This window comes from Drosophila eugracilis, unplaced genomic scaffold (assembly GCF_018153835.1).
Source record: "Drosophila eugracilis isolate 14026-0451.02 unplaced genomic scaffold, ASM1815383v1 contig_2088, whole genome shotgun sequence".
In the NCBI taxonomy this organism is placed as follows: domain Eukaryota; kingdom Metazoa; phylum Arthropoda; class Insecta; order Diptera; family Drosophilidae; genus Drosophila; species Drosophila eugracilis.
Window position 1 is genome coordinate 5,943,721 of NW_024572964.1, and position 23,949 is coordinate 5,967,669.

The window sequence follows — 23,949 nt, forward strand, 5'->3', positions numbered from 1 at the left end:
TAACTCTTTTCCCTCGCATTTGCGCTATTGTTATCGATGTATACATTTATCGGTTATCGATCAATTATCGGTGGAGTGAATGAAATACTAAAAATACTAAATTTCTCGCGGGAAATTGAAATAGTCGGGTCATGCAATAAAGGTTTTTTAAAACTATCTACATATTTTCTAAGATCTTATCATGATTTTTAGCTAAACAAACTTTCCCGCCAAAAAAAACCCAATATCAAAAACCTCATTCTTGGTAACTGGAAATCGAAAGTGAATTTCAATTTATTAAGTAATTTGGGATCGAACACGAAATGCACATGCATCTAATTTGATTAATGGTGGCTGGTGGCGACTACTGGGTGTGCGGTACTGGAAGTATTGCTGCCCGACTAAAAGGTTTGATATTTCAGGGCTTGTCGCAGAGTCATGCAGTCGACCTCATCGATTTTGCAGGTGTTCGCCTTAATATTGATCTCCTCCTCCTGCATCACCTGGACATGCATCAGGTACCGCATGGATGCCTTGTTCTCGTTAAGCTTCTGGTTTAGCTTACAGACGGAAGCTTTTAGGGCCTGTAGTTCGTTGTAGAGTGCATCCTGAACCATATCGCAGGTCAGCTCCAAACCAGGACGGTGGGCACGATTGCTGAGCCTCGTCTGGCACAGGGTAATCGCCCTCTGCTTGTCCATCATCTCCTTTTCCAGCTCGGTCATATTGCGTTGCACCTGATGGATGTGATCCATGGTGTCTTTGTGCTTGTTCTCCAAGCACTGCTTTACGTGCTTCGTCTCCGCGATCCTTCGCTCGAAGGCCTCGTTGGTCCTGTCCGTCTGGTTCTGCATATCCTCGCAAACCTGCTTCAACAGCAGATCAATGTAAGCCCGAAGTTGACCGGCGGACACCAAAGCCTTGGCGTTGGCCTCCAGATTCTCGTACGTCTGCGCCTGCCACTCGGTCAGAGAAAATTGGCTATAACGGGGAGGAGGGGAAGAAGAGCGAAAGTTAAGGAGTCATGGCAACTATCAGGTCGATTTATATATGTGCAAATAAATCACTAAATTTCACTTCAATAATGTAGTCTTTGGACACTTATATCCAATATCACCAAGGAAACTGCGGTTAATTGTTAGGTTTGACCTTCCTCAATACTATCCATAATCTAAAAAAGGACCAAAAGGACAGAGTTTCTTTACATTAGGTCCTTTCCTATTCTTAAAAGGAAATCATAAAAAGTTTTCGGACTTCGGATGGTAAATAGTTTGATAAAGGATTTAAAACAAAATGACTATCTATCATAATTCTGAGTACTTTAAAATAATATTAAACTGACTGATAAGATTTTCTTTAGACTTTGGAAACGATAAAAATTATTTATCATCCCAATAATATTTTTTTACCTTTCTGATGAAATTAAATCCATTTAGTAAAAACCTACCAATGCTGTTTGGACAAGTCCTGCCCTTTAGCTAAGTCATGCTGGAACTCCTTAAGTTTCAAATTCTTCTCGTCAATGGCCAACGATTTATCCTTTGCAGCCAGATCCTGATCCAAAAGATATATGGCGGCGCGGAGCTTACGGATTTGCTCTTCAGCCTCCTTAAGGGCAGCATCGGCCAATCCCTGACAACCTTTGATTACCTTCAGTTCACGGCGCAGGGAGCGGTCCACCTCATCATCGCAGAGGTCAACCCCGATCCTGCCCTCACGAAGGATCAGACACTGCTTGCAAATGGCCAAGGACTTATCCTTCAGAAACTCAATGCAGTTCAGCACCCGATTGCGATAGGTGTTCAAGGCTTCGTCCTCCAGGGCGGCGGTCTTTTTTTGACGATTCAACTCGTCAACCAGGAAACGGATTTCTTGGAAAAAGTGAAAAGGAATAAAAAAGGGTTAATGAAATGTTTTACCCATTTTTGATTTTGAAATATATACTGACCACTGGTCCTCTCGCGCATATGATGCTCAACCTCTCTTTGCCAGTTCTTGGTAGTGTCCTTCGTTTCATCAACGACGCGACGGGACTCCCTGTTAAAAAATAGGGTCACCAACTTGAATCCGCTCCCAATGAAAAATCCACCCGCCCGATATACTCACTCCACGATCCGTTCCGCCAGTTTCTCCTGGTCGCAGGTGATCCGAAACTTAATCTTGTTGTTGTAATCCCAGTCTTCCTCGGAATATCTCGGCGGGCACTTGGCCACTGGACCCAAATGCTTTCCGGCCAGCTGTAGGCCGCTTACACGGCGTGACTTCAGATTGGGCAACATCTTTCTGGATGAGATTGGGTTTAAGATTGCGTAAGCAACAAAATATACAAGAAGCTCTTGGTAAAAAGTGTAACTGTCACAGGAAAATCTCTACACTCGATTGTCCCCACCTGGCACACTTCTCGAGACCGGGCAGGAAATTATATGTACCTGGCTGGCTGGCTGCCTGGCTCGGAATCTCAACCGGAGTCGGAGGAGAGTCGCTGGCGACCTGAGTGGCCTACCCTCCTCTCCCACAGGTATGTTAAATCGATTCATGCTAGGGAATTTACGGTTGCCTAGCGGTATTTATTGTTATGTTGCTTATCCCCCCCTTAAATACCGTTAAACATACACTGTACAAAATTATAGTATTTAACCTATTATCCATAATAGTTTTTATCTAACTGTAACAAAAAACAAATTACATCGATCTAATAGGATTCGCTTCTCATCATCATCATAATTTCCAAAAAGAAATTTAATATCTTTAAAGAAGAAAGACAAAGATCAAAAGAAACCGAATTAAATTGATTCTTTACTTACACTTTTTTTTTCTGTGTATTAGTTCCATCCGACTGTGTGCATGTACTTGTCCAATGCGCTTGTGCCGTGTGTCACCTGGCAGTCAGTCCAATTGGGCACACGGAGCTCAAATCCGCCGAAGGAGCCGCCGGCGGTTCCGTCAGCTGCTCCTGCACCTTGCGGTCCCGTCTTACGGCATGTCTATAAATAGCTTTATGCCGCGGGGGGAATCCCCTCTGATTCAGCGCCTGCTCCTTGATCGATTTATGCTAACATACTTTCGCTTTTGCGCCTTCCTTTTTTTTGACTTGAGCTGCTCCTTCATACTTTTTACTTTATTGCAAAGTTTTTGGCATTAATTATGCTAATCAATGACATTTGCGTGTCCAAGTGGGAAAGACTAAAAATAAAGAACTGTCGATGATTGGTTTTGCCATTTGGACTAGCAGTTTGAGGGGATCTGAAAGGTTTTAATGGCAACTAGAAAAAAACTAGAATTTAATAATTAAATTTTAAACGAGAGAGAATAAAAAAACAAATAGCTTTAATGGTAATACGATACATATGATACATGATAATATATATTTTCATTATTCAAGTTAAAAATATTAATAAACAATTATTATATGCCAATTTTACAAATAAAAATTACAAGAAAGTATAAAGAAATAAGGTTCACACACCTTCCAAACTGTCAACGAACAGTCTCATAAATACAGTTTTAGAACCATTGACAAGCCCCCATTTGTTGATGCCTTTAGTCAAGAAATTCCCACATTGCAAGACCGCTTAAAAGCTCTCAAAGCTTTCAATACGAATTCAAATTTGTTTTTTTTTTTTTTGTAAAATTAAGTTTTAATATATTTACGATACAGTTTTGCCATATACATCTTTTATATCCACATATATACGCACTGCGCTTACAGCTAAATGATAGAAATGTACAATTTAATTAACTAGGATCTCTGGATGTGTCGACGTTATGTTTCGCTCTTTGTTTTTGGATTTCCGTGTTTCGGGTTTCGTTTGGCTTCAACGATCTTATGGATTATGGCAACTCATCCAGAACTCTTTATCGACTTGGTTATTTTGGTATGCAATTAGGCCCGGCTTAATGGGCTGTCAACAAATGTGGCGGCGCCCACTTAGGACAGTGCTTCCTACAAAATAACTATAATTAAGCCTTGTGTTGTCTCGCTGTCTTTGTATTTTTCTTTTTTGTTTGTATGGTTTATTAACAGTGAACTTTGAAATTCTATTCTGGCTTTTATCGCTACTTCCTAGTCACCCCACCCAAGGGGTTAAGTACATTGCGGATTCGGTTAATTACTTGGTTCAATTAGCTGGACTGTACAGTTTTGGGGCACTTGGCCTGAACGTAGTTATTGGTGCTGAACCTTGGTAAGAAAACCCCTGATCGGTCGATCGATGATCAGTGCTGGAGGATCTGTTTCAATTGGTTAACTTGGCTATCTACGAAATTCTGTAACTCTCTCTGCATTTAGTGTTTCTTCTGTTTGGTTTCGCCCTTGATCTTGGGTCTGGTTTAAATTCATTTACTTGCGATTTGTTTTGTTTATTGTAGTTGGTAATAATTTGTTGCTAGTTTTTATGTTTTTATGTTTTGTTACTTCTTGTTTCTTGTTTCCTCTTCTGTGTAGGCAGTGTTTCATCATTATGGGGTATTTGTTCGTTAGTTATTCTCTTCCGTTTCCGCATCGCTTTCATTCTATTTGTATTTTACATATTTCTTGGCTTTAGCACATTGCTCTGTTATGTCTACTAACAATAAAAATAATACATTTCCTTCCACAAATGAAAACAGTTTCATTTTTGGTTTTTGTTTGGGTTTTTCTTTTTCTTTTTCTTTTTCTTACATATAAAAAAATGATTGTTTAATTAAATACAAAATACATTTAGCAGTAAACAAAACCAAAACACAAAGAAATAAGTGTACAATGAAAAAAATATATGTATTTATATATTCTGTTTCCTAATTTCTCGATTTATTTTGTTAATAGTTGTTTTTTGTTTTTTTTTTTGTTTCTGTACTTTAGTTGGTAGTTTATCATTTCGTTAAGTTCTTTATTTGCATCGCACACTCTTTTTTTTAGCTGCTTGTAACAAAAATAATTGCTTCTGAGGTATTTATTTTTTGTTTATATAAATATTCTTTATACACATAACCGTTATAAGTTTTAGGTTTTAGTCGCTTTCGTTTTCCATAGTTTTTCATGTTTTCTATTCCGTTTTATTTTCTTTTTTTATTCTGTAGTTGTCTTGTCTTTTTAAACAATTCAAAGCACCTTTTGATTATATTTGACATCCTAATTTCTTTGCATTTTTTTTTTATTTCTGTAGAGATTTTCTCATTTCTCATTCCTTAGGCAAATACAAAAAATATGATTCAGATTGAAAACTGAAACGGAATATAATCAAAATACATTAATCGATTGTATACATTCTGTTTTTTTTTTATATATCTTTTTGGATTTATTGTTGTGGCAGCGTTTAGCTTCTCAGTACGCGGTATTAATTTGTTCCTTTTTACTAGCTTGAATCAAGAAATGCAACCGAAATAATCGAATTAGACCAATTCTTTGGGGCTGACTACAAAAGAGGGAGAATTCTTCTGGGGATTGTTGTTGAATACAAATTGGCTATGCGAGCAAGTTAGGCCCAAGTGTGTGGGTCACTTTTTATAATCGAGCTGGGAAACCTTTACTTTACGTTATATATATATTTTATTTTGTAGTTTTATTCTGTAATGTTCTAGTTTAGTTTATAATTTACATTTCATTTAAGTTTGTGTTGTTGGCTACGCTGCAGTTGTCCCTAAAAACTAACGTCACTCTATGTCTACCGAAGGTGTTCGAAATGACAAAAACAATTGGAAAACTGTTCGACAACATTAAAAAGTAAGCTTCAAAGAACGTTTCTAGCCAGAGTAATTATACTTGATTATGGTTGTTGTGGTTGAAACTATATGTCTGAACCATCAACTCACACGATCCATATGTATATTTATATATATAGAACTATCTCGCAAATACAGAACTTTCTTCACAATATAAACGGTCTGCTGTCTGTTTCGATGTTGGAGAGTTAAATAAGTGTAAAAAGAAATTAATGTGTTGCGTGTACATTTGAACTAAATTGTGTAAACCTTTTTGCCTATATAAAACATAAGTGTAAGTATAATATTTATACATAAACACGGATCATTTTTGGGGGTTGGGGGGATGGATATGGGTCGGGTTGCGATCTTGCCTACCATCTCTCTAGTTGTATATAGTAATTGCTATAGCATATGTTTATGTGGATGTCTCCAACTGTAGTATCTAGGTGTATCCAAAAACGAACGCCCTCCTTGGCGTAGCACAATCATCTCCTTATTCTGCCTCGGCATTCTCATTATTATAATCATAATCATCCAACAGCACGATCCGTGCTTTTCTCTTTAACAAAAACAACTTTGCACACTGAGGTCATGTGCTCCTCCGGGTGCCTTGCCTTCTCATTCCGGTGATCGTCATGCTCTTTCCGTATCCTTAACCAAGTCCACTCTCCACATACGTCATAATAGTAACTGTCAATTTCGATTTCATCTTTTTTAGGGAAGGAAGATGGTTTTCGTGGTGCTGGTGGTGGGATGGGACGGGATGGGATGGTTGGGGAGCGACCGCTCCAGCCTTTAGACCATCGGCAGACCCTGCTGCACGTCCATCATTTCGTCCTGCGCCGGTGAGGGTCGTGGCGCAAATGTCTGCATATGGTGCGGCGGCGTGGCTCGTGCAAACATCCCGGATCGCTGCGGATGACCGTGCATGGCCAATGGAGCATTTGCACCCACATTGGCCGATGGGAACTGTTGTCGGAAGCTGCTTTCCGCCAGCTGGCGAGGTGTACGTCGTGGGGACCGCGCTGGCATCCGATTAGCATGTCCATGTGGCATTTCCTCCAGTATCGAGGGCGCTACGTAGGTGAAACCCTGTGGCGAAAAAATAACGAAAACCTTGAGTTACTTGCCATTTAGAGTGTGACTCTATCCCCCCAAATCCCTGACCCACTTGATCGGTCGTGTGTGTACGCAATTGGAATCGGATCGGGCAACTACTGCAAAACTCGGTAGTCCAGCTCGATTCGATCCGATTCCCGTCTTGAATACTAATAATGCCCCCACTGGCGGCCGGAGCAGGGATTATGCAAGTCGGCCGGCTAAGCTGTGCTCCATGTAACATACATTTTACATAATTTTCCAGACCCGCCGAAGAGAGACATTAATTAAATATATATACATATATACCTTGACGAAATTCACCGGCAAATGCAATAAAATAATTAAAAGCCGCCGGCTGCCGTGTGCGCTTGTGTAAATTCCCGCGGCACGGAGGCTGGACACAAATGCGTGACGCCAGATTGGGAGGAGGAGGAGTTGCGCGGAGCATGGAGCTGCAGGAGGGGACTGCGGCACCTGTCGCTACCAGGTGAAATGTACGTGAGAGTGCCGCCGCGTTAATTGGAACTGTGATCGAGCGCTGACCCACTAAGGCATAATAATAATTTGAGGTGCGCCGAGCGAGCAATGAGAAAGTTTTCAATTAGCCATAATAAAGTTCTAATTGAATCCCAGTTCGGGCCGTGATCAGGTGCGAAATAAATCCGCTTCTCGGTACGGTTTTAGAAACTCTGAGCTTGATCTCTCATGCGAGGATTGGCTAAGCATCATTAGGTAATTAGCAAAATTATGATGAGATAACAGAAAAGAAGCTGTTCTCAAACTATTTGTACCAAAGTTTGCCAACTTGTAACCAGTTTCTTTTTATGCAAAGTCTGATATAGATATTCATATTAGTAAGAACCACTTTCTTTAATCTGTACAAAGCTCACGGATTAAAAAAAAAACTGGTTTTTGAATAATAAATAGATGCTTTAGCGTACTTTGTTGATTTACAACTCATCTACGATAAACCCTTTGTTAATAGTTGACAACCAATTTATTTGTTTAACTATTTAGCATTAATTATTCGTGATTTTCCTGTTTATCGGTTCCTAGAAAGCTTCTACATTTGCTTACACTCATTACACAACTTGTTTATAAGCCCTGAGCTGAGATACTTGCATTTTCCTGATATCCAAAGACTCCAAAACCTTAATTAGGCAATATTTAACATCTCATTTAGCCCACTAATCCCATAAGGCCTTAGGCAAAACAAACTTTACACAGCTTAGTGAGCCCCAAAACACCAAACGAAAGCAGCTCAAGGGTCGTTCGACTCACCTGGTCTAAACCAACTCAGATGTTTGTAAACAAATAAAACAAAAGGCGGGCAAGAGAGAAGGTGGGAATAAAGACCACTTGCTCTGTGCGCAATTGGCTTAAATGCAGCACAGCAAAGAGAGCGAGTAAACCAAAACATGAAGCTACTACAACCAAATCCACCGACTTGGCCACTTGGCTGCACTCATCGCCAGTCTCACAGAAACGCTCAAAGCGTTCGGACACCCCAGCAAAGCGGAGTATAAGCCAAAAAGCGAAATAAGAAAGAAAACAAACCCAAGACAAGGCAACATGGAGTAACTTTCGTGCCTCATGGTAGAAAATTCAAACTGGAGAAAGGCCTAGACTACCGCAGCTCATAAGCATTTTTTTTTGCAAGCCAGCCGAAGTCCAACTGATACCCAAAATTGCCACATTTCACCGACCATAATGCGTTGACATTGATTCTGGGCCAACGTGCATTGTCATCGGTGGTTCAGGGCTATCGGGATTACCAGTTGGTGGACCCAAAAACCAGTTGAAGGGCAACGAGACCAGCTGAAAAACGAGAGAAACTCATCGCGCATGCGTGCACGTGCATAAGTCACTCAAAAGCGTTTTGAGTTATTTTTGTGTGTCTATAAAAGTGGGACAAGAACGAGACTTCGCCACATGCTGCTCAAACTGTCGTTGTGCGGAAGTGATAAATTGGTTAAATACATGACATTGCATAACATAAACACCTAAATAAATGAAATATAAATGAGCTAACTTACCACAATAAACAAATAAAAAATGTGTAAGAAATCTATGAGCCAAATTGGCAAACGTTCGAGCTTTGTGAAAATAATAACAACACGGTCGAGCCGATAACACAAAAGCCACGCTTTGTTCGTGAATCGTGTGTAAAAACCGAAAACCAAACAACCAAGCGAGCCAATAAATAAACATTAACCAAGACAGACCACAACAGCAACAACCAAAAAGCAAAAACATATAAAAGAAAATCATAGTGTGCAAAAATCAAAAAATGTCCAAGCAGTTGAAAATAAATTCACTTTCATTGCTGCATTGCCTGGCAGCGTTGCTTTGTGCGACAGCGCTGCAGGCACAACAGCCACAGCAAATATTGCAGCAGCAACAGCAACAGCAGTTGCTAATGCAGCAACAGCAGCTGCCAGCAAGCGTTGCTCCGACAACAGCAGCAACATCGCCTCCCAGCAGCAACATCAGACTCTTGAACGCAACTTCAGATGGTGTCGCCACCACTTTCATCGACAACACCAGCAGCAGCAATGCCAACAGTAATATCCACGTCGTCCAAAACAATGAAGCTGCATCTGCAGCCTCTTTTGAGCAGCAGCCACAACAACCAACAGTGCAATATGCACATATATCGCCATTAGATAAAGAAGTAGGTATGCATCAACCAAAACAACAAAGAGCAGCAGCATCAAAAACAACAATGGATATAGCAAATCGATACACTACTGCGCCCGGAGTCATAACGAATCATTGAAACCCTTTGTGATTGGTTTACTTAAAATAATACTTTAGTTTTGATATGATCATTCAAAGATGATAATTTCCTATATACTTAAAAATACTTTTATATTCCCCATCTGTTTTAGTCATTTAGAACAATTATGATATAATTTAGGGCACCCTAATGTCACTTTCTTTCCCTATTTTGCCCATCCCACTAATCATTTCTTTATAAGTGTGGCTAAGAGAAATTTCCGTCACGACTTAGTTGAACGACTTCATCGTTTGGCCCTCGCTTATAGCCGGGCGGCACCTCATCAGGCAGGTCTCCAAGTGCGTATTTATATGGAACAGCGGTAGTCGGACGAACAGTCAGCTCACTTCGGGTAGCGTTAAATTTTGCGAATTAGCCATAACAAAAATTACCGCTACCGAGTTGATTTTTTCGGACTGGCAGTAAGGGCAGTGTGACGGTATGGGGAGGTGGAGCACCTAGCCAAGTCAACTTAATGGTCGAGCTTCAAGTGTGAAAGTGAAATTTATTACACTTGAATTTGAAAAACGAAAATCAGAGCGCTAGTCTAGAGGGGCGATAACCGAACATGTTGGGTAATTCCATGGGGTTCGGGGAGTGCTAATTAAAAACGAAGCTAACCGTGCTAACCGAGCCTATCTGGGGATTTTCCAACTCATTGCAGTCGAGCGCCTGATCAAACAGTGGGCACCGATAGTATGGCTGGCGCCGGAGGAGAAATTCATGCCTTTGGGTGTGGAGGAATTTCTGCAGTATGTGCATCCCATGGACAAGGATAGCAGTTTCCGGCCAGGAGTTCCATTCAGAGAGTATTCAACCAAATCCCACTTGGTCACAAACAATGAAATCCAGGAGCTACTAGAGGATGAGAAATCATTTTTGTATGGACGAAATCCTAATGAGAAGCCGGTGCCCATCTATGGGGTTGTCACCATGTGTCCTTCTAGGAGGGAACCAGTTATGCCTATAGTTCCTACTTCACCACCTGTAAGCACACGAGGTGCTTACATTCCCGTCTCCATCGATCCCCTCGAGGAACGTAATGACACTGTTCGGAGATCTTCTCGACTTTTTCCACTTTTTCAGAGAGTTAAACGAGAGGCGACGTCTGTTCCCCAGTACAATCCACTCAATGAATACGAAGAACTTGTTATGGAACCTACTCAGAAGCCACAAAAGCAACCGGATCTTGAACCAGAGCCGGATAACGGTGTTCCAGTAAATAATTTTATTGCCAACTTGGCGGATAATGTGAAGTTCAGCGGTGGCACCGATTCCGATGACAATCTGGAGGATAACAGTATTGGCAAGGCTCCCGAACAGGATGCGAATCTCGGGAAAGGCAAGCTACCAGGCTTTCATGTCACCTACTGGATGTTTTATCCCTACAGCCAGGGTAAGACCATGTGTACCGTTAGCTTGGGTCCCCTTGGTAGAATACCGTTTCCCGCTGTGTACGGATATTGTCTGGGGAACCGCAAGGATATTGGCAGCCATGTGGGAGACTGGGAGCACATGAGCCTTTACTTTAACGGGGATGCCGAGCCCCAAGCTATGTATGTGTCAGCCCACGATGCGGGTGCCTATTACAGCTATAATCGGCTGACAGGATCCTTTGAGTTCCGCCGCCAGGAGACCCGCAAAGGCATTTTACAGCGGCCAAACTTTCCCAAAACGGTGACAACATTTAAGAACCATCCGGTTTTGTTTGCCGCCAAGGGTTCACATGGTCTATGGACAGCGCCAGGAAAACATCGCTTTGTTAAAGTGGCACGTCTGTATGATATCAATGGATTCGGTACGCCGTGGAACACTTGGAAGGATGTTGATATAAGCTACGAGAACCTCAGATCTTATGGTAAGTAAAGACTCATATTTTCTGATCTGGGAACTTATCTTTTTGTATCACTCAAAGGTCGGTCACTAGTTCCCGATTGGCTTACGTATCGTGGCAAGTGGGGAAATCCGAAGAGCAATTGCCATCCTTTCCGGCGGATTGGTCTGAATTTCTGTGAGTTTACGGACGGACCCACTGGAATACCGCTCAAGGAACCCCACTTTCAATGTGGTGCAGATTATCGCTGAGGACTTGATCGGATAAAGAGTTCCTTGCCAAGGCGTAGACTAATGTGTAGTAAAGTATTTATTATGAAAACCACCCAAAAAGATCCCATACAAATTAAATATGATTAGAAGTGAACAAACAACCTGGATTTCTTCTTGAAACTAATGATAATTCTATGGGACACCCTTATATTCCTTTTTCCCCGCGATATTTGCTCTACTCACTTGGAAAATTAAATTGGCACTTTCGCTCAGCGTCGTATCATCGGGTGAATCCACTGGAATTTGTCTTGTGAATCTCGTATCAAACTGTGAGACATCGTCCTCGCTTCTCTGTTTTTATTAAAGATCAAGGATAATCAGTTAACCAGGTTTAGCCTTTAATCAATATAGAGCTACTTACCAAAAGCGGCTTTATAGGAGGTTCAAGGCGTCTGGCGAGAACATCGTCCCAGTTAACGTGCTTGAAGAATGGGTGTATTTGAACTGCTGCCGCATCCTCGGGACCGCTGCCAAGGCGCTGAGGTTCCTGGCGTTTCATCAGGCGTCGCACCAGATCCCTGGCTTCGGGTGTGAGGTAGGCTGGCAGATTGAGCTTGGCTTTAAGAATGGTCTCGATGGTCTTCTTACGATTTTCGGCGGTGAATGGTGGCTATTCAAATTTACCAATTATATACACGGATTTCCAAAACTCTTAGGCTGTTGACTTACGACTCCTGTGAGCATGTCGAACATCAAAGCGCCCAGTGACCACCAGTCGACTGCTTTGCCATGGCCACTTCTGGTCAAGATTTCCGGTGCCCTGTAAGCAAAAAGATCATAAATTAATTTCAAATTCACTAATCACAGTTTAACTGAATGGAAAGCTTGCGGGGCACGCACATGTACTCAATTGTGCCGCAGAAGGTGTGGGTGACAATACCCCCTTGTATGTGCTCCTTGCACAGACCGAAGTCGGTGAGCTTCACGTGACCCTGAGCATCGAGCAATATGTTCTCGGGCTTCAGGTCGCGATAGATGATGCCCAGTTTGTGTAGATGACCCAAGGCCAAAATGATTTCGCTTAGATAGAAGCTGCAAGGCAAGAGGAAGTATAAGTAATTGGCTTGATATTGTTTATGCAATTAATAGCTACCATGTGGTATCCTCTAAGAAGATGCCCTCGCGTTCCAAATGCATGAACAGCTCTCCGCCGCTCAGATATTCAAGTATAAGGTATAATTTTCCGTCTGTCTGGAAGGCATAGACCAGCTCCACTATGAAGGGATGCTAAAGAAAAAAATAAATACGAATTAGAGGAATTTAAGAGAATAAACTTTACACCGATCTCACCTTGACTGCCTCGAGTATATTGCGCTCAGCGCGAGTGTGCGCTGTGTCCTTTTGATTGGTCACTATGGATGCTTTTTTGAGCACCTTCATGGCAAAGTATTTGTTGGCATCACGTCCAGCGGTCTTGCGCACCTATAATGGTCAAATTATTAAAGATCGGACATGAGATGAGATAATATTTTACGAACCTGAAATACTTTGCCATAACCACCTTTGCCGAGGACTTTCTTGAGCTCAAAGTCCTTGGGTCCAAGCTTTTGGCCGGGATTGACATTCTCCTCGCAGAGCTGTATGGTCTCCTGGCCCTCAGTGCTATTAATTGGGAATAGAGAATTGTATATTGGGTTTAGGGGACAGATTTAATTGTTGTCTTCTGTTCAATGGTGTTTGCGTCTGTGCCGTCTAGCGTGGGAAAGAGCAGCCCACGTGCTATAAATAAATCCCATGGCGTGCACGCGCCAATCGTCACCTCCATCCCGGTCCGGCCCCCTCCCTCTTTATCACTTGCACTCCCAACCAGCTCTCGCATTATTACTGTCGAGTGTTTGCCGTGAGTCTTGTTTACACACCGAACTAGCTGGCTCATTGAAGAGGCGGCCAGGGGCCGAGTGACAGCTTGTTGGTAGTCAATAGCGGTTGTAAACACTTCTATGTCCGCCCGTTAGTCCGTCTATTGGTCCCTTATCATCGTCCAGAGTCAAACAGATGGAGTGCGTCTGGCCGGGATCAAGCTTTAAGCCAATCAATCAGCTGTTAACATTGTCGGCGTTCCCAGTGTGTAAACAAGTCCGTACTAATAATTGGCAATTAGGCTGCTCATTTGCCCGGCTTTATTCTTTTTTATCTGCTCAGCTGGCTGGAGAGGAAGTTTGATCAGATCTGACCCCTTATCTTCTCGACATTCTCGGAAAATCACAGTCACGTCCTCCAAAGTGGCGAAATAGCAATGGCATTACTCACTCTTGGTGCAGATTAATACACAATTCCGGTTCTAGGTCAACCTGCAAAACGAGAAAAAGAGACAGAGGGGGTGTGAGTGAGATGGCGATTACTTGCGAGCATAAATGCCAGCGGAATACATGCGAAAAAAGCAACAATTAATCATAGTTATTGCGAACTTGAGACCAAACACCAGAAGGGAAAGTTACACAGCAGCAGGCATCAACGAATACTTAATGCTCTTGGGTAATTAATGTTTAGGGAACTTGGAAATGGTATTCAAAAGTTTGACTTGAGAGAGAAGTTTGTGGTTAATATTATGCTTATGCGTATTAGCGAAAAATTTTAGTTAATCAACATCGCAACAAATCAGAACAAAGAGTAACCTAAAAAGTTTTAAGATAAAATGTTTTTACAATCCTAATCCCCATTCGATGTTATCCAACTTTTAGCATATATTTTAAGCATATTGAGATTCTGTTGAATGGAGAGATCGCATCGGGACAGTCAGGGGCTCGATCTTGGGTCTTGGAACTCGAATGCTATCGGCTGTTGGAGTCTGTAACGCCAGTGAATTTCTCCCCCATTCGATCTGCCCACTCACACGGAGGTATTTAGATTTACACAGAGAGAAAGAGAGGGACGAGGATACATACAGAGATACACTTTCCGCACGCACACACACCTTTTCTTTAATGACAAACTAAATTTAGAACTCGGAACAATGCCAAATAATCTGCCGGCGATGCTCGCGTTGTTCCTCGGCCCCTCCGGATCCATCTTCTGAACCCCCCGGATGCGGCTGCTCCAACTGGGGGAAGGCCACAGTTAGGGGCGGCAGAATCAGAAGAATCGGTAGCAGCCGCCGCTCTCGTCATGCTTAAAATTTGTATAGAACATTTTTGACTAAAGTTCAATTGAATGGCGGCATCGGAATCGGAATGGGCATCTCGACATCTCGTCGCACAGCACATTAAAAACTGGTTCACCTCGTCAGCGTTGGCGGTGAATTCCAATTAACGAATCCATCATAATTTATAGCGCTCACACAAATTCGATAGATAGGCAAAGGAAGGGGTGTGCGCGCTTGCGTAAATTACATTCGACAGGCTGTCGAAAGGGGGAGATATAATATTGATAAGTTCTTATCAATTCTCAAAACGGGGTTTTCAGTTGTTTGATTCTCCCAGATATTTCAAAGTTACAAGGGGCTTTATGAACACACTAAAAAATAACAATTATACTTCAAACAAAAATCAATATACTGAAGTTCATTTCCTTAAAAATGTTTAGCAGGTGACGGAAAGATCAAAGATACAAAGATCATTATTAAATGATTGAATAACTTATATATTTGACATTTAAATTAAATATTAGTTTATAAATAAATTAAGGAATGAAATAAAAATCGATCTATTATTCTGCAATTTTGAATTAGAATGTTGTAAAATGATGTAGAATTGAGGGAATCTAACTAACCAGTGTTCCTGTATAACCTATACTTAACAAAAATGACTAAAACACTACGTAATTTTAGAAATGTTCATCAATACAACAACTTATAAAGTAGTTGAATCATTTAGCATTAAAATTACTTAATAAGGCATGTACATGTAGCCATAAATAAAGCCCATAACTAATGATCACATACTAGACATTTTAACATCAAAAACGAAATTTTCTTAATGAATAAACCTAACGATATCGTATATCATTTCGGTGTACGTTGATCTAAAGTGCAGTTACATCTGGTTCCGCGGGGCACCCTAAATATTACAGTTCGGCACGATCGCTCGATCGCCTGGTTGCTTTCCTTCATTTTGTTTTGCTCCCTTATCAGTACGGTGAGGTTTTTCTCATTTTCTAATTTTATATTGTCCGCTGATAAGGAATTTCGTTTTCTAAGTGGAAGTTTAGATTCTTCCGAGGGTGTGAGTGAGTCGAGCGATCATTTTAAGATACCCTTCTCTTTTCCCCGCTACCTTTGCCGTTGTTGCATTTTCAGTTTAGACAGTGGCGGCTGATCGGGGGAGTGAAAAGGTGGAGGGGTATCAACGAAGTGTGGCGGGTAATTGGTGCTGATTATTTTGAAGGACGACCAACTGGCTTCGATTGGGCAATATCAATCGATGGTGGTTTCATAAGGAGGTTTTCGGATCGTGGGGAACTTTCCGTATAATGAGTGTACGTGCTGAATAATCTGCGACTGGATGGATGACGCCAGACATTTGCGCAGCAGATAAGCTGAGTTTGCAGGGTGTGTGGATAAATGGGATATGCTATATATTGTATATGAGAAGGGGGTGTGGATTTGGGATGGGGATAAGGGATGCCCAGACAACCAAAAGGAAAACTCGCAGACAAAGCAGAAAAGGTAAACAAAAAGGGAAATTGTTGCTGCGCAGTTTGTGAAGAGGCATGGGGAGTTATCTTACGTCGTCCAGTTCGATCCTGTCGTCATCGGAATCCCTGGCCTTGTCATCCTGCAGCTCCAGGTCGTGAAGTTCCAAATCGAAGAGCTCGCTGGGATCGCTCACGTCAGCCATTGTATGTGTGTGTGTATGCGGATATAAGGGATATGGATCGCCGCTGGTTCGCTCCTGAACTGGGCGCTCCTCTCGCGGGGCGGAAGTGTTTTATTTTAGTCTCTTGCTGTTAGTCTTCTTTTTTCAGCTGGTTCAAATGGAACAGAACAGCAGTGCCGTGCTGATTTCGTAGCTTTCGTGGCCCGAAGGTTATTGTTTATTAGTTAATGGCAATACAAATACACACACATGGGCACACGCACCAACACTGCGACGCACGCACCACGCACCCACACTCACGCACACAGACACTGCGATTTATGCCCTGCCCACGCGCGCCCTTTGATTCCGCTGATCCACAAAAATACGCAATTGTTCGCGAATGTTTAATCGCAATGCAGTAATCAGTAATTAAAATGCACTTTTTTCTTTGTTTGCGAGTGAAACACGAGGTGATGGGCTTAGTGTGGCCAGTTGCTCACGTGTCTTGAAGCACTACAAAATACCGTGGCAAATCGAGAAGGAGCTAATGAATGGCAATGCCTTTGAGCCATAAAAATGGTCACACTGAATCAGGCACGCGTTACAACAACAAAAACGTAGAACTTTTTAATTTATTAATTTATATAGCAAGTCATAGAAACTAGATATCTAAATCATGTGCACCGGTTCCCCTAGTAGCAATGGATCGCAATCGGAGGAGGGCAGCAGCTCCTCTGATCAGCAGCCCCAACAGGATGTCCACGAGCCGGAGCAACAGCTGCGCACTCCCACACATGCAGTTGTGCCTGCTGCCACATCGGATGAAATCCTGGCCGAATACGGGAGCAACCTCAAGCTCCTCGAGTGCAATTCTCAGGTAGCCGAACTGTTGACAATACTTCGCGACAAGTAGGTGGCACTCAAAAGTGGGTCAACCGTCGTGGCTACTACAAAATTCTACCCCCAGAAACACCACCCGCAGCGACTTCAAGTTTTATGCCGACCGACTGATCCGCCTGGTCATCGAGGAGTCTCTCAACCAGCTGCCCTACACGGACTGCAATGTGGAGACGCCTACAGGAGCTATTTACGAGGGCCTAAAGTACCGCTCCGGTAACTGCGGTGTGTCCATCATCCGATCCGGGGAGGCCATGGAGCAGGGACTACGTGACTGCTGTCGCTCCATTCGCATAGGCAAAATATTGGTCGAGTCTGATGCCAACACCCATGAGGCTCGAGTAGTCTATGCTCGTTTTCCGGATGACATAGGCAGCAGGCAGGTCTTGCTGATGTATCCCATCATGTCAACTGGAAATACTGTACTGCAGGCTGTGAATGTGCTGCGGGAGCATGGAGTTCCCGAGAGCTGTATCATCCTGTCCAACCTGTTTTGCACCCCGATGGCTGCTCGGACCGTGGTGAATGCCTTTCCCAAGTTGAAGATTCTCACCTCAGAACTGCATCCCGTGGCCCCCAACCACTTTGGGCAGAAATACTTCGGTACAGATTAAAGATTTGGGACTGTCATGCAGACTTGACGACTAAGCGCTGCTTAGGATAGGTAGATGTCTCCCAGACAAATGCCTTTCGGTTTCTCCCATCTAACGAGTGATCCTCTCTCTGTTTCGTCCTCCAGATGGCATTTGAAATGACAAACCGGCGACGCCCTGCGGTCTATCAACCTACTACTTAGGAACTGTTAGCTTTTCACAACTGGCTTTTAATGCAACTCTCAAATACGTTACGTTCGTTACGCACTATTGTAAATATAGAAAAGGAATAAATATTTAAAAATTTTGGCAACTAGGTGGTCATTTTGTAGTTGACCACGGTGTCCACCTTGTGGAGGCCCGTAGAGAAGGAACGCAGCTGGACGGCCTGGGCATTTTGGATGACAATCGCACCCGTTTCGTCCCATTCGGCCGGTAGTTCGGTGTTCTGCAGCGTGTGGATCATCACGTCGAAAGTACAGATGCAGTCAAGCAGTGGAAGATAGCTCACCGTGGCCGATATCTGGCGCATGACGTCGCGTATTTCGTTCTGGATGCGAGATAATTCCTTGCTAGCCGTAAGCTTGGTGGGATCACTGGTATCGCCGTCGCCCATTTCGGCCTGCATTTTAAAGTCCCAGCATTCGAGAACCTCCTTGGTGTGGGCATTGGTGATGACCATAGATATTTTATTGATCATGTTCTTCGAGAGCCATTCTGATGAGTTAATATATGGTAAAGATTACGGGATCTAAGTTGCTTAATTGTCACTCACCTTCCGTTTGACTAAGCACATTCTCTAGGAAAGCCTGGATCTTCGGATCCTTGGACATAAGAATGGTAAGTCCATATTTTTGTGTACTATCGAAATTTTCCGCCGGGTAAATTCCGCGTTGAAATAGTATAGAATTGATTCCATATTCTATTTTGCAAAAAAAATAAAGGAGACGCCATTGAAGGCGGGCTTCTTGACGCTTTCAAACTATCGAGCGCTACTTACTAAGATATTCCACAATAATCTGAGCGGAACCCTTAAGCGTGATACAATTCTTGGTAGCTTGAGCTGTTGACATGTTGATTATAGTAGTCTTTATTATAAATAATATTAAAATGCGTCCTGAATTGCCGCTATTTTTAAAGTCTTTGTGGCTATGTTACCAGAGTTAAAACTATACCTAATTCTCTGAAAAATATACTTTTAATACCATAATTCTTACATCGATTGTTATCGATTTTAGAATTTGAAACTCTTTATATGGTGGCAGTATTCGCTAACTGTGGAGTCCCTGCTATATGAGGAGAAATGTAAAGAGCTACCATGTTAAATTTTAACAGTAATAAGGGATGGCAGATATGTGTGTAGCCAAGTAATCCCTAGGAAGGCGGGAACTTTAAGCCAGGGCGTTCACTTGCAGGAACACATTAATTCCGAAATAAAAGACCCATGCTCGTGGTAGCAACAAATTTAAAATTTTATTGGCCAGCGTCGTGAAAACTAAAACTAAGCATGAGATCCATTTCTTCGTGCAAAAGTACTTCCGCCTGGTTCGGCTAAATAAGATCCTTCCGGTTCATCGTATTTTGTAGAGGTCGCCTGTTAAAAGACCAAAACGAGACTATGATTTAGCCAAAAACAATCGAGGACGTTGTAAATTAAGGTGATCCAAAACCTGGCTCGGTTTGTCAGAGCTTTGGTAGCTGCCGTCAGATGTTTTGTTTGTGTAGGGAAAATAGCAGCAAAAGCAGATGGAAAGTAGGGAAACCTTGAGTCAAATTAAAACCAATTGTAAACAAAGAAGGAGAAGCCACAGAAGAACAAGAACAGGAAATCAGACCAAATCAAAAAGCAATCGGTTTTTGTAAAATGTGAATTATTTGCAAGTTTTTAATTAAATTTTTTTCTTACGCATCGTTTTGTTTGTTTTTTTTTTTCGTTTTTGTTTGTTTAATGTTTTGTTTTAAATTAAAATTAAACTTTACATGGTATTTTTGGTATAAATCTTTCAATAATTAAATATATAAAAAATTTGCCACTTAAAATAACTAAAAATAATCTCTACGCACTTTCTTGCCATTACGCCTAGTCATACAAACTGATGTCAACATACACATTGCGAAAAAAATAACTAATTTGCCATTTTACATATTTCGGTGTTAAAATTACGCAAATCAAAAACGAGGACAAATAAAATAGTATTTCGAAATTAAGTAGCTTTATAGTGTTTGTGTTTGGGGTGTGTGTGTGTGTGTGTGTGAGCTTAAAGCTAGCGTTACTTTTAATTTAGGTGTAATTAAATACAATAAATTATGGTTAAAGAAGGGCTTGCATTAACTTAGTTTGAAATGTACACAAAACTTATCGTTAGTTAAAACGAGAGCTATTTACAGGATTTATTACAAAGTTCTCGGCAACGTCAACCTTTGTTCTCATTTTAAAAGTATTGTCTATGATACAACAACAAAAGCGCAACAGTGTCAGAGTCAGGGTCGAATCGGTAATGCTTTCCTCTCGAACTTTGAACTTCAAATTTCGATTATCGATTAAATCATTCGTACAATAAATAAATAAAAATTCTGTTCAGATTTCATACATCAAATTTATACATTTAAAAAATATTCTGTCACCGTGCACAAAAACAAACGTAGCTAAAGTCAGTCTGGATCTGGAACTTTTCGCTCGGGAAGAAGGAACTCTGGGCTGGGGGAATCGTACGAATTTTGAAATGTTTTCAGATGTTTCTGTTTCGGATATGTTTTTTTTTTTTGTAGTTGAATTTTTTTTTTACTTATATTTTTTGAGCTTGATCTGCTGGTGCAACAAATTTACTAATTTTTAAAAAACGTAAAAATTACAATTGTCGACGTTTTATTTGGAGTGCAGGGAGTTCGATTTTTTGTTTTTCGTTTTGTTTATAAAATCATAAATTAATGAAACAAAATTCTATGCATTAATAGTCGTTATTTAAGGTATGTATTTGGCCGTAGATTGCAACAATCTGTGAAGAGATTAAATTATAAATAAAATTAAAAATTAATCTTTCAGTTCTTCATTTACTGTTAACTAAAAGCTGGCTAACACCATTTCCACAAATAGGGGCAGCAACTACAAGCATCAAATTGCGCTCTCGAAGTAAAGAATTCCATGCAGAGGATATTGATGAGAAGGTCTTTAGCAAGAACAACTTGGAAATATGTTTTTCTTCTGGTTCATTCGAGCCTAAGATCTCTCTTTGCCGTGGAATTTTATTTTTATAGAGGAGACGAGCACAAAACTAAGGAAGTAATAGTGAACATAGTTACCCAAATCGGAAACGCAGGAGATTAGTCAATAGAAAAAACACAAAAAAAAAAAAACAATCACCAAATAAAAGTAAACAAGGAGCAAAATGAAATTGTTGGTTTGTTTGATTCGAATTGGGTTCTTTCCGGTGTTTTTTTTTTGTTTGTTTGTTTGGTTTGTCAAAATCTACAGCCAAGTGTTAATATCTAATAACGAGTAGTAACTAAAATTAATTGCAGATCATTAAGAAGTATGGGTTATTGAATGCGGTTCGTATTTAATATTTGCAAACTACAAAAAATTACATTGAAAACAAAACAAAATTCAGTTCCCGTTTCAAATGTTAAGTCAGTACGTTGCCTTTTGTGGGTGAGTGTTTCATTTTTTTTGTTTTTGTTTGGCCAACTTGCCATCGTTTATGCGTGTGGATATTCGTGTATCTAACTTAAGAGAGCCTCTGTTGATTGTTATCGTTAATCTGGATATTCATATTGTGTGTATTTGGGGTGCGTAAATGTGGGCTGAGCCAAAGGATTCGACAAGTTTCTCAGTACTTTGTGGGGAAAATGTCCCTTTTGTCCTAATGTTCAAATGTCCGGTTATGCGTCCGCCTGATCTCTCCTGTCCGTTTATCCGTCCGTCCGAGTTGCTTGATAATTTTGTTTTGTTTTGCTGTTTTTTTCTTTTTACATTTACTTGTGGTGTTGGTTGGTGTGGTTTGTGTGATGAGTGAATTGAAATTAAATTAAGTTCCTATATAAACACTATTTAAAATAAACCTTCTATAGCACCCTTTGTTTTTATTCGTATTTATTTGATTTTTTTTCTCGTTTTTCAATGATTGCTCTTAATATGGTTTTTAGTTTACAAAATAATAAATATTATGAACAACTTGGTTAGTTATTTATTTTGTTTACTCTTTGTTTTCGTTATTAAGACTTTACGTTGTTTCTTTTTGGAATGTGTTCTCTAATAAAACTTTTAGTTCGTCGTTTGCAAAGTGACTGATAGCAGGGAGGATAGTGTGGAGTGTGATTGGGTAGGTTGAGAGGTGTCTGGATTTAAGTTTTGGGTCCGATTCTGCATACTGTATTTGTACTTTCTGTCTGTGTAATTGATTGGGTTGTATGGGCTGTGTGTTATGGGTCGCTTTATCAACTATATTTGGTTTATTTCACTTTCCATATTTTGCAGAAAGCTTCTATGTGGAGGGATAGCTGTGAAATGTGCAATGGGAATTTCGTTGGTTCTTGATTTTATCTATTTCAGTTTGTATTACTTTGTAGATAGTTCTGTTTAGTTACTTTATTTTATTTTGTATGTTGTATTATTCATTATTTTGGTATGGGCACTGAGTTCGGTTTGCTTGATTTGATTTCGTTATCGATTTCGGTTTAGGTTTCTGTTTCGGTTTTGTGTGCATAACTCGCGTTTGACTCGACGTAAAACAATCGATGCTATAGAAGTGCCTATTTTAGCAGTAATAACCTCCATGATATGTCTTGCATGGTTCGGCAGGATTACTATTGCTGTACCTACTACTACTACTGAGCCTATTGTTCTCGCAACGTTCGCCGTAGTATTCGGATGGGCAACTGAAAAGATAGACAAGAATGGTTGAACGCCGTTCAATTAGTATGCATAAATCGTTTTTTCGTTTCATACAAATATTCAATATATATATTATAAGGTATATATACACAAGTAGGGGAAATCGAAATGGCCATGAACTGCGGTGCAACATTTGCTTGACCACTCGCAGATCCGGTCAAAAATAAACAAAAGAACAAACAAATTAAGTGTTTGGCATCAAGAGATTTTTAGCGAAAAGGGAAAGTGGCTAGGGAAAGTGCGGCAGGGGTCGATCGATTGACCAGTTTATGGTAACGAAATGGAAATTGAATATAACCCTCTCCTCCACCACTCCTTCAATGCCTCCTCCTCCAAAGAAAATGTTCGGGATCATCGCAAGGGTAGCGAGTGAAATGCGCTTTTTTTGGGATCCGATTGGATCGAATCGAATCGGTTTGCGTGTGCACACTCGTACCGCCAGATAAAACGAGGCGCTGAAAGACATTATTCACATTGCATACACACACGCCTGCAAGTGGGCCTTTGTGGAGTTCTCTTCTCCGGCCACGAAATTTGTGGCCTTTTAATTGCGCTCCCCCTCCGGATTTTCCCAGTTCCCGGGCACTGTAATGCGATGCCAAAATATTACAAGATATATATGTTATATATATATTTAGATGGGGGTCTCGCCAGTGAAGTCTTATCAGCTGTCACATGAGAGAGGTTTATCAAGCGAACCACTTGAGTTTTGGGATCGGTTTCGAGGAGTCTAGCAGGATGCACAGAGTGCACAGCGAAAAACTAGCCGTTCGTCATTATATAGTTAATAGATATTTACAGATTTTGAAACTTTAAAATAGTTTCTAAACATTCTGGTTGGAAATCGAGATAAAATCAGGGAAAACTGAAGATACCCAAACCTTCTAAGTTCTAGAAATAATCTTATGTAAAGCAACCTTATAATATCTAAAGATAGTACAGTAATACTCACTTGCAGAAGACCGCGTTGAGATCCGCGATCATCATACAGGTGCCGCCATGGAAGCAGAAAGTGTCAAAGTGACAGGGGGTGCCCGAGCTGCGCGACTGGTCCAACGGAAAGAGAACTGAAAATACATACGAAATAATTTGATTTACAAGGATGTCCAATATACAAATATATTTAAGATAAATAAAATCTAAACAAGCAACCATAAATTTGAAATGAATTGGAGCATTCCAAAT

The 23,949-nt window shown here is 41.0% G+C and overlaps 6 protein-coding genes across 12 annotated transcripts in view; 2 read left to right on the forward strand and 4 right to left on the reverse strand.

The window, feature by feature from the left end:
* Nucleotides 1-244: 244 nt before the first annotated feature.
* Nucleotides 245-2,417, reverse strand: LOC108107608 (tektin-1). Of its 3 annotated transcripts, none has more exons than XM_017215174.1 (5): nucleotides 2,409-2,417; nucleotides 2,086-2,262; nucleotides 1,928-2,016; nucleotides 1,427-1,850; nucleotides 245-960 (listed from the first exon to the last, which is right to left on the reverse strand). In XM_017215174.1, exons 2-5 carry the CDS (start codon nucleotides 2,256-2,258, stop codon nucleotides 381-383), a joined length of 1,266 nt encoding a protein of 421 aa, XP_017070663.1. In that variant the 5' UTR covers nucleotides 2,259-2,262; nucleotides 2,409-2,417; the 3' UTR covers nucleotides 245-380. The 3 variants fall into 3 exon arrangements, with proteins under 3 accessions (XP_017070663.1, XP_017070662.1, XP_017070664.1); XM_017215173.1 differs by having other exon boundaries at nucleotides 2,369-2,409; XM_017215175.2 differs by lacking the exon at nucleotides 2,409-2,417 and adding an exon at nucleotides 2,369-2,403 and having other exon boundaries at nucleotides 2,086-2,258.
* Nucleotides 2,418-4,746: 2,329 nt separating this feature from the next.
* LOC108107748 (ribosomal protein S6 kinase beta-2) lies at nucleotides 4,747-16,875 on the reverse strand. The gene is made up of 10 exons (XM_017215411.2): nucleotides 16,312-16,875; nucleotides 13,898-13,938; nucleotides 13,126-13,249; nucleotides 12,938-13,069; nucleotides 12,741-12,874; nucleotides 12,488-12,679; nucleotides 12,317-12,407; nucleotides 12,009-12,257; nucleotides 11,831-11,938; nucleotides 4,747-6,753 (listed from the first exon to the last, which is right to left on the reverse strand). The coding sequence occupies exons 1-10, from the start codon at nucleotides 16,420-16,422 to the stop codon at nucleotides 6,457-6,459; spliced, it is 1,479 nt and encodes a 492-aa protein (XP_017070900.1). The 5' UTR covers nucleotides 16,423-16,875; the 3' UTR covers nucleotides 4,747-6,456.
* On the forward strand, nucleotides 7,569-11,795 carry LOC108107747. 3 transcript variants are annotated; one of them, XM_017215409.2, is made up of 4 exons: nucleotides 7,569-8,358; nucleotides 8,423-9,440; nucleotides 10,206-11,399; nucleotides 11,457-11,795. In XM_017215409.2, the coding sequence occupies exons 2-4, from the start codon at nucleotides 9,053-9,055 to the stop codon at nucleotides 11,624-11,626; spliced, it is 1,752 nt and encodes a 583-aa protein (XP_017070898.1). In that variant the 5' UTR covers nucleotides 7,569-8,358; nucleotides 8,423-9,052; the 3' UTR covers nucleotides 11,627-11,795. The 3 variants fall into 3 exon arrangements, with proteins under 3 accessions (XP_017070898.1, XP_017070899.1, XP_017070897.1); XM_017215410.2 differs by having other exon boundaries at nucleotides 8,427-9,440; XM_017215408.2 differs by having other exon boundaries at nucleotides 7,569-9,440.
* An 85-nt stretch (nucleotides 16,876-16,960) lies between the features above and the next one.
* LOC108107749 (uracil phosphoribosyltransferase homolog) lies at nucleotides 16,961-18,186 on the forward strand. Of its 2 annotated transcripts, XR_001772449.2 has the most exons (3): nucleotides 16,962-17,292; nucleotides 17,351-17,944; nucleotides 18,020-18,186. XR_001772449.2 is itself a non-coding variant. In XM_017215413.2 (2 exons), the coding sequence occupies exons 1-2, from the start codon at nucleotides 17,060-17,062 to the stop codon at nucleotides 17,892-17,894; spliced, it is 777 nt and encodes a 258-aa protein (XP_017070902.1). In that variant the 5' UTR covers nucleotides 16,961-17,059; the 3' UTR covers nucleotides 17,895-18,186. The 2 variants fall into 2 exon arrangements, 1 of the variants encoding a protein (XP_017070902.1); XM_017215413.2 differs by having other exon boundaries at nucleotides 16,961-17,292; nucleotides 17,351-18,186.
* LOC108107750 (mitotic spindle assembly checkpoint protein MAD2A) lies at nucleotides 18,083-19,032 on the reverse strand. The gene is made up of 3 exons (XM_017215414.1): nucleotides 18,874-19,032; nucleotides 18,649-18,795; nucleotides 18,083-18,590 (listed from the first exon to the last, which is right to left on the reverse strand). The coding sequence occupies exons 1-3, from the start codon at nucleotides 18,944-18,946 to the stop codon at nucleotides 18,187-18,189; spliced, it is 624 nt and encodes a 207-aa protein (XP_017070903.1). The 5' UTR covers nucleotides 18,947-19,032; the 3' UTR covers nucleotides 18,083-18,186.
* Nucleotides 19,033-19,128: 96 nt separating this feature from the next.
* LOC108107745 (protein vein) overlaps nucleotides 19,129-23,949 on the reverse strand; it is a 33,124-nt gene continuing 28,303 nt past the window's right edge. The window contains exons 4-6 of one of the 2 annotated variants that reach the window (XM_017215407.2): nucleotides 23,717-23,831; nucleotides 22,693-22,748; nucleotides 19,129-19,467 (exon numbers count right to left, since the gene is read on the reverse strand). In XM_017215407.2, coding sequence (XP_017070896.2) covers nucleotides 19,445-19,467; nucleotides 22,693-22,748; nucleotides 23,717-23,831 — 194 coding nt within the window. In that variant the 3' untranslated portion in view covers nucleotides 19,129-19,444. Of the gene's footprint in view, nucleotides 19,468-20,626; nucleotides 22,749-23,716; nucleotides 23,832-23,949 lie in introns of those variants that run through there. The other variant, XM_041817957.1, reaches the window with a different exon arrangement.

Coding starts and splice junctions, on each gene's coding strand:
- LOC108107608 (XM_017215174.1), bottom strand. CDS start 2,258: ATGTTGCCCAATCTGAAGTCACGCCGTGTAAGCGGCCTACAGCTGGCC. Junction 2,017..2,085: donor CTGGCGGAACGGATCGTGGA/GTGAGTATATCG, acceptor ATTTTTTAACAG/GGAGTCCCGTCGCGTCGTTG. Junction 961..1,426: donor GACTTGTCCAAACAGCATTG/GTAGGTTTTTAC, acceptor TCCCCGTTATAG/CCAATTTTCTCTGACCGAGT.
- LOC108107747 (XM_017215408.2), top strand. CDS start 9,053: ATGTCCAAGCAGTTGAAAATAAATTCACTTTCATTGCTGCATTGCCTG. Junction 9,441..10,205: donor GCCATTAGATAAAGAAGTAG/GTATGCATCAAC, acceptor AACTCATTGCAG/TCGAGCGCCTGATCAAACAG. Junction 11,400..11,456: donor CGAGAACCTCAGATCTTATG/GTAAGTAAAGAC, acceptor TATCACTCAAAG/GTCGGTCACTAGTTCCCGAT.
- LOC108107748 (XM_017215411.2), bottom strand. CDS start 16,422: ATGGCTGACGTGAGCGATCCCAGCGAGCTCTTCGATTTGGAACTTCAC. Junction 12,258..12,316: donor TCGACATGCTCACAGGAGTC/GTAAGTCAACAG, acceptor AAATTTGAATAG/CCACCATTCACCGCCGAAAA. Junction 11,939..12,008: donor CTCCTATAAAGCCGCTTTTG/GTAAGTAGCTCT, acceptor TAATAAAAACAG/AGAAGCGAGGACGATGTCTC.
- LOC108107749 (XM_017215413.2), top strand. CDS start 17,060: ATGTGCACCGGTTCCCCTAGTAGCAATGGATCGCAATCGGAGGAGGGC. Junction 17,293..17,350: donor TTGACAATACTTCGCGACAA/GTAGGTGGCACT, acceptor TTCTACCCCCAG/AAACACCACCCGCAGCGACT.
- LOC108107750 (XM_017215414.1), bottom strand. CDS start 18,946: ATGTCAACAGCTCAAGCTACCAAGAATTGTATCACGCTTAAGGGTTCC. Junction 18,796..18,873: donor GATTATTGTGGAATATCTTA/GTAAGTAGCGCT, acceptor TTTGCAAAATAG/AATATGGAATCAATTCTATA. Junction 18,591..18,648: donor TGTGCTTAGTCAAACGGAAG/GTGAGTGACAAT, acceptor TTAACTCATCAG/AATGGCTCTCGAAGAACATG.